At 52.7% G+C, this 12,098-nt stretch overlaps 1 protein-coding gene across 2 annotated transcripts in view; it reads left to right on the plus strand.

Moving 5' to 3' along the window:
- PPA2 (inorganic pyrophosphatase 2) overlaps positions 1 to 12,098 on the plus strand; it is a 114,779-nt gene that overhangs the window by 91,201 nt on the left and 11,480 nt on the right. For both annotated transcript variants that reach the window (XM_029076819.1, XM_029076820.1), the window contains 2 exons: positions 1,136 to 1,221; positions 3,348 to 3,417. In XM_029076819.1, the coding sequence (XP_028932652.1) occupies positions 1,136 to 1,221; positions 3,348 to 3,417 (156 nt within the window). The remainder of the gene's footprint in view (positions 1 to 1,135; positions 1,222 to 3,347; positions 3,418 to 12,098) is intronic.

Consider the following 12,098-nt stretch of genomic DNA (forward strand, 5'->3'; position numbering starts at 1 on the left):
CTCCTGCTATTTAAAATTTGGGATTTGAACTCTCTACACCGACTTGTTTACTGTAGGTGTAGACGTACCTTCCTTTTCCTAGGAATACCGTCCCCCTGGCCGTATTCTAATAACCACTGAAACAAGAGTCCGTTCAGCAATTTGTATTCGGCTATTCGTGTCACCCCCTCCTGCTCCCTAACCAGGAATAGAATTTTTTCAACTCACTTTTCCCCGAATTAATCACGTACACGGTGTGTTCAAACCCAGATGGGCATCCAAGCCGTCCTGATTGACAAATAAGTGCCGGCCGCTCTCCTTCAGTGCGGAAAAAGGCTTGGAGCCGGGTGTCAGGGGACCGGGGTTCTGGGCCTGCTTTAGCCACTTGCCTGCCGGGAAACCTTGGCCAAGTCGTTCACGTTCTCTGTGACTCAGTTTCCTCATCTCTAGCGGAGGCATAAAATACGTATTATCCCTCCTTAGATTGTATGCCCCACGTCGGTGAGACCGTGCATCCAATCGGATTATCTGCATCTACCCCAGAGATTGGCACCTAGCAAGCACATGATAAATACCATCACTGTTATTCTTTTTGTGCCGAATAGAACTGGCAAGAGTGTGCCTGTCTGCGACCTTCCTTTCCCTGCCGGAATTATTTGCTGTGCTGCAGGGGCGTTTTATTTGGTGTTATTTGATTTGTTTTGTTCTGGGGCGAGGGCGGGGCGTGGTGGGAATCTGGAGGGTAGGTCCAGTGAAAGGGAGAAGTGCACAAAGCATCACAGGGAAGAATCAAGAGGCTTTTTCGGCTGCCGCGTAATAAAGCGGGCTGGCTGTTCTGCCGAGATCGATCTTGGAGATTCCCCAAGTCTCCAATCTTTTAATAAGAATTCTAATGCAAATCTGTCATGTTATGATCTTGGGTGCCGAGAAGGCTTAGTTATCCTAAGGGGGGAAAAAAAATGAATCCTCTATATCATACAGATGCCTGGCAAGATTTCTTAACCTCTGAATCTGTGTGGCGTTCTGCAGAATTTGTGCCAAAGGAATTCACATTTTAAAATGCACACAGGATGCTTTAAAAATATTGTGGGCTTTTGTTTTTTTCCATTTCAACATACCATTTCAGAGCGTTGCCTTTTTTCTCTCAACGATCTAGGATTTTGCTCATGACGTCATTAAATCCACACACGAGTGTTGGAAAGCTTTGCTCCACAAAAAGGTCGACGGAGGGGCTATAAATTGGTAAGGAGGTGATCAAACCGAATTTCACTTCTCCTCTTCTTACTTCTCCGTTCTTCCCACCCAGGACGCTCATTTATATCCCTTAGATCTTTTGTGTGTGTTAAAATTAATTGGGATACTACGCACGAAAAATGCAGTCACCTAATTTCCGTGCTACCTCACAGATCTATTCCCGGAAACACAGTAATTAGATTTTTCAATAAGAGCTATTCCGTTTGTTGTTGTTTTTTTGAATTTACAGAAACTGAGCTCCACTTCAGAAATCCTAAATGACCATCTGTGGTAATTATATCATCAGGTATCGGTAGTCAGAGTCATAATGGTACATGGTCATCGTTCAGTGAGGGCATTCGGTCCCGTCGCCACGGTACCTTGTGACGATTGCTGGTTAGATACATTTAAATGCAGAAAATTAAAATATCTTTGCACACCGGATTGGATCTTGGATATTGGAAGTTGTCGAGCCCTTCTCTGTGACGCCATTTTGCATCGTATTCCACGTTCCCGGATCTTCGTGTCTTATCGCCAAGCCCATTCCTTGCGCCGAGCGAATTCCCCCTCCTCTACCTGCCTAGCCAATCTGTTCCAGGATATAACTCGGCCTTTTCAGTTCGACAGAGCGTTACGAAAACCTCCCGTAGATATCACCCAATTACACCAGTGATATTTGAGTTGTTCACTGCTAATGAACGCAGCGAAGGGTTTTATTCAGGTTTTCGGCATGGATTTCTATCACGTATATGTTCTGCAGCTATATACGTGTAAAAGAGGCTACCTGGAGAAAAGCAGTTGGTACATATTCAAAGTCTAAGAGCTTGCAGGATCATTTGCAATAAAATTAATTTCAAGGGTCCCTGGGACAAGCATCTGAAACTCGGGCGTCTTTAACTGTCCCTGTGCACTTTCCAGAGGTGAGGTCGCAATAATAATACGGTGAATAAAGAATTTGCGAGGACAAAAACCGGCTCACGTATGTGAATGACGGTGAGCTCCTTAAAAGTTTTATCCTACAGTAGACCTTGTTTATAAAGGTAGTCAAGAGACCGAGAAATCACCTATGCTCTGGCCAGATGTTACCCACAGAGGGATCGAGTCACCAAATTTATGTTGCCTGAGCGGTTTTCCGGGTCTGGAAAGTGCACGGTGCTCTAATGGGCGTAAGAGGGATTTCACCACTAGATTCTGCGGTATGTTTATCGAAGTATCTTTTCTGTAGACTTGACTGGTTTGATTCCGATTTCCGTTCCCTAATTTTAAGAGCGCTTCCCTCTCCCACCGAATTCCGTGAGCATGGCCTCGTGGAAAGAGCCCGGGCCTGGGAGTCAGAGGACGTGGGTTCTAATCCCGGCTCCGCCACCTGTCTGCTGTGTGACCTTGGGCAAGTCACTTAACTTCTCTGTGCCTCACTTAGCTCATCTGTAAAATCGGGGATTAAGACCGTGAGCCCCGGGTAGGACAGGGACTGTGTCCAACCTGATTACCTGGTATCTACCCCAGCGCTTAGAACAGTGCTTGGCATATGTGAAGCAGCGTGGCTCAGTGGAAAGAGCCCGGGCTTCGGAGTCAGAGGTCATGGGTTCGACCCCCGGCTCTGCCACCTGTCAGCCGTGTGACTGTGGGCGAGTCACTTCGCTTCTCTGGGCCTCAGCTACCTCATCTGGAAAATGGGGATTCACCCTGAGCCTCACGTTGGACAACCTGATCCCCCCTGTATCTCCCCCAGCGCTTAGAACGGTGCTCTGCAAATAGTAAGCGCTTAACAAATACCAACATTATTATATAGTAAACGCTTCAGAAATATCACAATTATTATTACGTTACAATTTGCTTTCCTTGTATTCCGCATTCAGTGCCAGGGTCACGTTCCTGAGGGTAAGAGTCCTTCGTACGTGATGCCGAAGGCCGAAGGGCCCGGGCCCGGGACTTACAGTCAGATCTCACCGTACGATATTTTCTCAGCTTTGCCCGAAAGCCGTACACATCTTCTGTTTATTTAAGCGGGCGGCCCTACTGATAAACGGGCTTCCACTTTTAGAGATTAAGAGATCGTGGGTTCGTTTGTGTCTGACGGTTGTCGTTCTCATTCGTCTTTCTCCCGGTCTAATGGTCGCGTTCTTATTTTTCAGCTTAAATGTGCAGGTACAAGATAGCCCGTTCCGCTGCAGCGCCGAGGAAGCCAGATCGGTAGTACAGACGGTAAGGAGAAAGCCTTGCGGTAGAAATACTTAGACTCCGAGTCCCGTTTGAGACGGACTGTGCCCAACCTGAGTATCTTATAGTTACCCGAAGTATTTAGTACGGTGCTTGGCACGCAGTCGGTGCTTGACAGTTCTCTCGATTAGTATCATTTGCGGTATTTAAGTGCTTATTCTGTGTCGTGCACCCGAGTAGATACAAGATAATCAGGTCCCCCATAGGGCGCTCGGTCTAAATAGGAAAACGGGTATTGAGTCCCCGTTTTTCAGATGATTAGCGAGATTGTTGTTATGGTATTTGTTAGGCGCTTCTAGGCACCCGGCACTGTTCTGAGCGCTGGGATAGATACAAGCTAATCGGGTTGGACACCGTCTCTGTCCCACATGGGGCTCACAGTCTCAATCCCCATTTTACAGGTCAGGCTTCAAAGCTCTCCATCCCCTCGCCCCCTCCTACCTCTCCTCCCTTCTCTCTTTCCACCGCCCACCCCGCGCGCTCCGCTCCTCCGCCGCCCACCTCCTCGCCGTCCCTCGGTCTCGCCCGTCCCGCCGTCGACCCCCGGGCCGCGTCCTCCCGCGGTCCCGGGACGCCCTCCCTCCTCACCTCCGCCAAACTGACTCTCTTCCCCTCTTCAAAGCCCTACTGAGAGCTCACCTCCTCCAGGAGGCCTTCCCAGGCTCAGCTCCTCCTTTCCCTCCGCTCCCCCTCCCCTCCCACCCTCTGCTCTTCCCCTTCCCCTCCCCTCAGCACTGTGCTAATTTCTCTATGTCATTTATTACCCTATTTATTTTGTTAATGACGTGTACATCTCCTCGATTCTACGTATCCTGATGATGTCTTGTTTCGGTTTTGTTCTGTTTTGCTTTGCTGTCCGTCTCCCCCGTTTAAACTGTGAGCACATCATTGGGCCGGGATCATCTCTATCTGTTGCCAAATTGTCCATTCCAAGCGCTTAGTACAGTGCTCTGCACACAGTGAGCGCTCAATAAATACTGTTGAGTGAATGAATGAGGGAACTGAGGCCCAGAGAAGTGAAGTGACTTGCCCAGGGTCACACAACAGAGACAAGTGACCGAGCTGGGTTTAGAAGCCATGACCTGTACTCAGGAAGTGCTCGTCTGATACCACTGATTGATTGATTGATTGATTGATTGATGGGGGAGTCGAGGGTAACGCGTTGTAGCTTCTTTAATGATACGGGGCAACGCGGCCTAATGGAAGGAGCATGGGACAGGAAGGCAGGAGACCTCCATTCTAATCCCACTCTGTCACCGGCCGGCTCTGTGACTTTGGTCAGGTCACTTCACCTCTCCGGGCCTCAGTTTCCACCCCTGCACCTTTCTCTGCATCCCGGCTCCGCCACGAGACCTTGGGCGAGTCATTTCACGTCTCTGGGCCTCAGTTATCTCATCTGTAAAACGGGGATCGAGACTGGGAACCCACCGTGGGACCGGGACTGTGTCCCAACCCGATTTGGTTGCATTCACCCCGGGCCTTGGGACATTGCTTAGAAATAAAAAAAAATAAAAAATGGTGGTATTTGTTAAGCGCTTACTATGTGCAAAGCACTGTTCTAAGCGCTGGGGGGTGCAGGGTGATCGGCTTGTCCCACGTGGGGCTCACAGTTTTAATCCCCATTTTACCGAGGAGGTAACCGAGGCACCGAGAAGTGAAGTGACTCGCCCACGGCCACACAGCAGACGAGTGGCAGAGCTGGGATTCGAACCCATGACCTCGGACTCCCAAGCCCGGGCTCTTTCTCCTGAGCCACGCTGCTTCTCAAATGCTTGACAGATACCACAGCCATGATTATTTTTATTACTGTCTTACGTCGTGAACCCTGTGCGGGAAAGAGACGGCGTCATCTCGTTATACCCCCTGCTCTCGGCACGGGGTCTCGGCACTTAGCTCCAAATAAATACAGGAGAGAGAAACAGAAACTGTAGACATCCAGCTGGCAAGTATGTTTCAATACAAGTCGGCGCCGTGCGGAAAAGACGAGGTTAAGAATGTAACACCGTGGCCAGCGAAGGACTCGGGGAAACTTGAGTCGGTTAATCACGTAGGCCATTGGAGAGGAGAGTTTTAATTGTATTTTCTACAAGGCTCGTTACCTTTAAGTGTCCCGATTCCAGGTAGCAAGATGAAGTGTTATTTCTATCTAGACTGTGGTCTTTTCTGCTGCCCCGTTGCCGTGAGCTTCCTCCCCCCCCCCCCCACTGCTAGCCGTCTGTGTATCCACCCAATAGATCCATCGCTGGCTTACATCATTAATGAGTCGGGTGTCTTTGAGGGACTCCGGAAACCAGTTGAAGCATTTAAATGGGTTGTCTTTTCCTCTCTTTTTTTCTAAGAATAGTTGGGCTTCCTGTTCCATTTCAAAATCCCCCATTTTCCCCTTCAGTCCGTAAACGTGTACTCCCTTCATCTCCTGCAGACCGCAGCTTCAGAGCCCTTCTGAAATCACCTCTCCGCGGAAGGGACTTCTCCGACTTCATTTCTCACCTCCCTGTTTAGAAACGCCACTTCGGCTCTTCAACTCCCCGCTTCCCTAAATACTTGGGTACTCACGACCGCTGTCGCTCTTAGGTTCCCCGTCACTTCTTCCTACCTGTAATTTGGGAAACAGAATCCTAAATTACAGGTAGGAAGAAGTGACGGGGAACCTAAGAACGATAACCCTGTAGTTTAGGGGTTTTTTCCCCTGCCCGACAGTTACCTCTCCGAAGGCAGGGATTAGTCATGTTTACTGATGTCGTAGTAATACTAACACCGGTAATACTATTACTTCTGAAGTGCTTCCTGTAGGCCGAGCACCGTTCTGTGCACTGGGAGAAACGCCACGGGGGGAGTTAGATGTGGCCCCCGTCCCTAGGCAGCACTAATAAATAAAAACTAATAAGAGTAAAGTGCTCTGCACCCGGTAGTAATAAATACTATCGATTAATCGTTTTTTCCCCACGGGGCTGGCTTGTATCAATCCAGGGATCGGCCGGAAGCGGCACGGTCACGTGGAAAGAACCGGGGCCAGGGAGTCAGAGGACCCGGGTTCTGATACGGGCTGTGCCGTTTGCCTGCTGTGTGAGCTTAGGCAAGCTACTTCCCTTTTTTCTCCTCCCCTTCTGAACGGTATTTGTTAGCGCTTACTGTGTGCCAGACACTGCACTGAGCACTGGGGTCGATATATGCTACTCAGGTTGGACTCGGGCCCCGTCCCACAGCTTTGCCATCGGCTTTAAAGCAGTCCAGCCCCTCGCCCCCTCCTGCGGCACCTTGCCGCTCTCCTGCCCGGCCCGCGCACCGCACTCCGACGCTGACCTTCTCACCGCGTGTCGACCTCGTCTATCTCGCCGCCCGACCTCTCGCCCGCGTCCCGCCTCTTCGTGTCCGACAGACACCGACCGTCCCCCCTCGTCGCCTCAGCGAGGCACATCTCCTCCAGGAGGCCTTCCCTGACTACGCCCCCGTTTCCTTCTCCTCCACTCTCTCCCGCGTCGCCCCGGCTCGCTCCCTTCATCCGTCCCCCTTCCCGACCCCACGGCCCTTACGTGCGTAGCCGTAGTTTCATTTATATTAATGTCTGTCTCCCCCTCTAGACTGTAATCTCACTGTGGGCGAGGAATGTGTTGGTTCTGTTGTGATACCGTACTCTCCTTAGCCTCTTAGTACGGTGCTTTGCACACAGTAAGCGCTCGGTAGAGATGATCGACTGGATTTTGCCAGTGTTTCTTCCAGTCACGCTCCCCCTCAGTCCCCAAGTGCAGCAAACGGGAAGGCCAGACGTTGGAAAATCCCCCTGAGCATTTTACAGGCAAATCCATTTTCGGTGCCCCTCACTGCCCGCGTTGGCCGGCTCTTTTCGGGATCACCGTTAACGGGTGGTAAGCCCAAACGTACCAGGATAAAAATCACCGAATACGCGCCGAAGCGGGAAATGAAATAGATCTGGGACGATCGGGTCGACGGGGTATTTTGAATTCATCGCAGAAAACGAGATTGCGGATCGGCTTTGTGATGATGATGATAAGAGAGCAGCGTGGCTCGGCGGAAAGAGCCAGGGCTTGGGAGTCCGAGGTCATGGGTTCGAATGCCGCCTCTGCCACGTTCATTCATTCATTCATTCAATAGTATTTATTGAGCGCTTACTATGTGCAGAGCACTGTACTAAGCGCTTGGAACGAAGAAGTCGGCAACAGATAGACACGGTCCCCGCCGTCTGACGGGCTCACGGTCCGATCGGGGGAGACGGACGGACGAGGACGATGGCGATAAATAGAGTCGAGGGGAAGAACGTCTCGTAAAAGCCGATGGCGACTAAATAGAATCGAGGCGATGTACAATTCATTAACAAAATAAATAGGGTGATAGAAATATATACAGTCGAGCGGACGAGTACGGTGCCGTGGGGACGGGAAGGGAGAGGTGGAGGAGCAGAGGGAAAAGGGGAAAAGAGGGTTTAGCTGCAGAGAGGTGAAGGGGGGGTGGTCGAGGGAGTAGAGGGAGAAGAGGAGCTCAGTCTGGGAAGGCCTCTCGGAGGAGGAGAGTTTCAAGTAGGGTTTTGAAGAGGGGAAGAGAATCAGTTTGGCGGAGGTGAGGAGGGAGGGCGTTCCGGGACCGAGGGAGGGCGTTCCGGGACCGCGGGAGGACGTGGCCCGGGGGTCGACGGCGGGACGGGCGAGACCGAGGGACGGCGAGGAGATGGGCGGCGGAGGAGCGGAGCGTGCGGGGTGGGCGGTAGAAAGAGAGAAGGGAGGAGAGGTAGGAAGGGGCGAGGTGATGGACAGCCTCGAAGCCTAGAGTGAGGAGTTTCTGTTCGGAGCGGAGGTCGATAGGCAACCACCGGAGTTGTTTAAGAAGGGGAGTGACACGCCCAGATCGTTTCTGCGGGAAGATGAGCCGGGCAGCGGAGTGAAGAATAGACCGGAGCGGGGCGAGAGAGGAGGAAGGGAGGTCAGAGAGAAGGCTGACACGGTAGTCTAGCCGGGATATATCGAGAGCCCGTAGCAGTAAGGTAGCCGTTTGGGTGTAGAGGAAAGGGCGGATCTTGGCGATAACGTAAAGGTGAAACCGGCAGGTCTTGGTAACGGATAGGATGCGTGGGGTGAACGAGAGAGACGAGTCAAGGATGACACCGAGATCGCGGGCCCGAGAGACGGGAAGGACGGTCGTGCCATTCACGGTGATAGAGAAGTCTAGGAGAGGACCGGGTTCGGGAGGGAAGATGAGGAGCGCAGTCTCGCTCACGTTGAGTTTTAGGTGGCGGGCCGACATCCAGGTGGAGACGTCCCGGAGGCGGGAGGAGATGCGAGCCTGAAGGGAGGGGGAGAGGACAGGGGCGGAGATGTAGATCTGCGTGTCATCTGCGTAGAGATGGTAGTCAAAGCCGTGAGAGCGAATGAGTTCACCGAGGGAGTGAGTGTAAATGGAGACAGAAGAGGGCCGAGAACTGACCCTTGAGGAACTCCAACGGTTAAAGGATGGGAGGGGGAGGAGGCGCCAGCGAAGGAGACCGAGAATGACCGGCCAGAGAGGTAAGAGGAGAACCGGGAGAGGACGTAGTCCGTGAAGCCGAGGTGAGATGAGGTATGGAGGAGGAGGGGCTGGTCGACAGCGTCAAAGGCAGCAGAGAGGTCAAGGAGGATCAGAATGGAGTAGGAGCCATTGGATTTGGCAAGAAGGAGGTCACGGGTGACCTTAGGGCAGTCTCGGTAGAGCGGAGGGGACGGAAGCCAGATCGGAGGGGGTCCAGGAGAGAATGGGAGTTAAGGAATTCTAGGCATCGATTGTAGACGACTCGTTCTAGGATTTTGGAAAGGAAGGGTAGTAGGGAGATAGGGCGATAACTGGAGGGGGAAGTGGGGTCGAGAGCGGGTTTTTTTAGGATGGGGGAGACGTGGGCACGTTTGAAGGCAGCGGGGAAGGAGCCGTTGGAGATTGAGTGGTTAGAAATAGAAGTTAAGGAAGGGAGGAGGGCAGGGGCGACGGTTTTAATAAGGTGAGAGGGAATGGGGTCCGAGGCGCAGGTGGAGGGGGTGGCGCTTGCGAGGAGGGAGGAGATCTCCTCTGAGGATACTGCAGGGAAGGATGGGAGAGTAGGGCAGAGGGTCGGTGAGGGGGAGGGGAGAGGCGGAGGGGTGACTTTGGGGAGCTCAGACCTGATCGTGTTGATTTTCGTGAGGAAATAGGTGGCCAGATCATTGGGGGTGAGAGATGGGGGAGGGGGAGGAACAGGGGGCCTAAGGAGAGAGTTAAAGGTCCGGAACAATCGGCGGGGGTGACGGGCATGGATGTCGATGAGGGAGGAGAAGAAGTTTTGCCTGGCGGAGGAGAGGGCAGAGTTAAGGCAGGAAAGGAGTTGAGTTCAGTAGAGACAGTGGTTTTGAGGGGATTCATTCATTCACTCAATAATATTTATTGAGCGCTTACTAGGTGCAGAGCACTGTACTAAGTGCTTGGAATGTACAAATCGGCAACAGATAGAGACAGTCTTACAGGCCTTTGACAGGCTTACAGTCTAATCGAGGGAGACAGATAGACAAGAACAATGGCAATAAATAGAGTCATGGGGAAGAACATCTCATTAAAACAATAGCAAATAAATAGAATGGGGGTGAGAGATGGGGGAGGGGGAGGAACAGGGGGCCTAAGGAGAGAGTTAAAGGTCCGGAACAATCGGCGGGGGTGACGGGCATGGGTGTCGATGAGGGAGGAGAAGAAGTTTTGCCTGGCGGAGGAGAGGGCGGAGTTAAGGCAGGAAAGGATAAATTTGAAGTGTGTGAGGCCGGCTCGGTGCTTGGACTTTCGCCAGCGGCGCTCGGCAGCTCGAGCATAGGAGCGTAGGAGGCGGACGGAGGAGGTGATCCGGGGCTGTGGGTTAGTGGAGCGAGAGCGGCGGAGGGAAAGGGGGGCGAGAGAGTCGAGATGAGTAGAGAGGGTGGAGTCGAGAGCGGAGACCCGATCGTCGAGAGCGGGAAGAGAGGACAGGGCGGCGAGGTGAGGAGAGATGCTATTGGAAAGACGGATGGGATCGAGAGAGCGGAGGTCTCCGTGGGGCAGTAGCGAAGATTTGCAGGGGGAGGGAGTGTGAGAGATGAGGCAGGTGAGAAGGTTATGGTCAGAGAGAGGGATTTCAGAGTCGGTGAGGGAGGAGATAGTGCAGCGGTAGGAGATGACGAGGTCGAGGGTGTGACCGAGTCGGTGAGTGGGCGCGGTATGGTGGAGGAGGAGGTCGGCAGAGTCGAGGAGGGATAGCGGGCGGGCGGCAGAGGAGTCGTCGGGTACGTCCGTATGGATGTCTAAGTCTCCGAGGATCAGAGTGGGCAGAGAGAAGGAGAGAAGGTGTTGTCAGCTGGGTGCCCGTGGGCAAGTCGCTTCACTTCTCTGTGCTTCCCTCATCTGTAAAATGGGGATTGACTGGGAGCCTCATGTGGGACAACCTGATTACCCTGTATCTCCCCCAGCGCTTAGAACAGTGTTCGGCACGTAGTGAGCGCTTACCAGATGCAGTATTTGTAGACGGGGAGAGCTGTGGTCGTCCCGGCGGATTCAGGGGAGCAGCATATCTACGTGAGAAGGACCGCTCCTTTGCTAGCTAGCTAGCTTCCGGAGGATACGGAGGGCCGCTTGCGCCGAGAGGGCGGGAGAGGCAGAAATGCGAGCTCCGGGCGGATATCTCTGCCGCGGACGTGTCTCAGACGACCCCCTGGCACGACGGAGCGGCGGTGACGGGGTTCGCTGACACGTGTCTGCGGCGGGCTCCGGGCCAGCCGAGAGCTGACGGAGGAGGAGACCGTAAGCTCGCCGTGGGCAGGGGATGTGTCTGTTATTATAATGGGGAATTTACTGTGCCCTTACCGTGCGCTCCGTAAATATGAGAGACGCACCGACTGAGGACTTTCGGCTCCTTCGGGACATCGTTGACAGCTCACTGTGGGCAGGGAGTGTGCCTGTTTGTTCCATTTTACTCTCCCAAGTGCTTAGTACGGTGTTCTGCACCCACTCGTCAAATCAGGAAATACGATTGAATCAGCGTGGCTCAGTGGATAGAGCACGGGATTGGGAGTCGGCGGTCATGGGTTCGAATCCCGGCTCTGCCACTCGTCAGCTGTGTGACTGTGGGCGACTCACTTCACTGGGCCTCAGTTACCTCATCTGTAAAATGGGGATGAAGCCTGTGAGCCTCATGTCGGACAACCTAATTACCTTCTATACCCCAGCGCTTAGAACAGTGCTCTGCGCATAGTAAGCGCTTAATAAATACCAACATTATCATTATGAATTGAATGAACGAGTGAGCCCTGTGAGCCAGAGAGAATCTGTTGGGCAATTTACATCTCCCGGGCTTTAATCTTGGCAAATTGCAATCTGTCAATCAGTGGTTATAATAATAATGATAATAGTGTTTTTTAAGTGCTTAATATGTGCCGGGCACAGTCCTAAGCACCGGGATAGCTGCAAGATAATTAGAATACAGTCGCCGGTCCACTTGGGACTCACCGTCCTAATCCCCATTTTACAGATGAGGAAACTGAGGCCCAGAGAAGTGAAGCGACTCGCCCGAGGTCACAGAGCAGACACTTGGCGGAGCCGGGATTAGAACCCTTCTGACTCCCAGGCCCGGGCTCCGTCCACCGGGCGATGCTTCTTCTCGCATTATGGGTTGTTCATTTGACGGCTGCATG

This window comes from Ornithorhynchus anatinus, chromosome 12 (genome assembly GCF_004115215.2).
Source record: "Ornithorhynchus anatinus isolate Pmale09 chromosome 12, mOrnAna1.pri.v4, whole genome shotgun sequence".
In the NCBI taxonomy this organism is placed as follows: Eukaryota; Metazoa; Chordata; class Mammalia; order Monotremata; family Ornithorhynchidae; genus Ornithorhynchus; species Ornithorhynchus anatinus.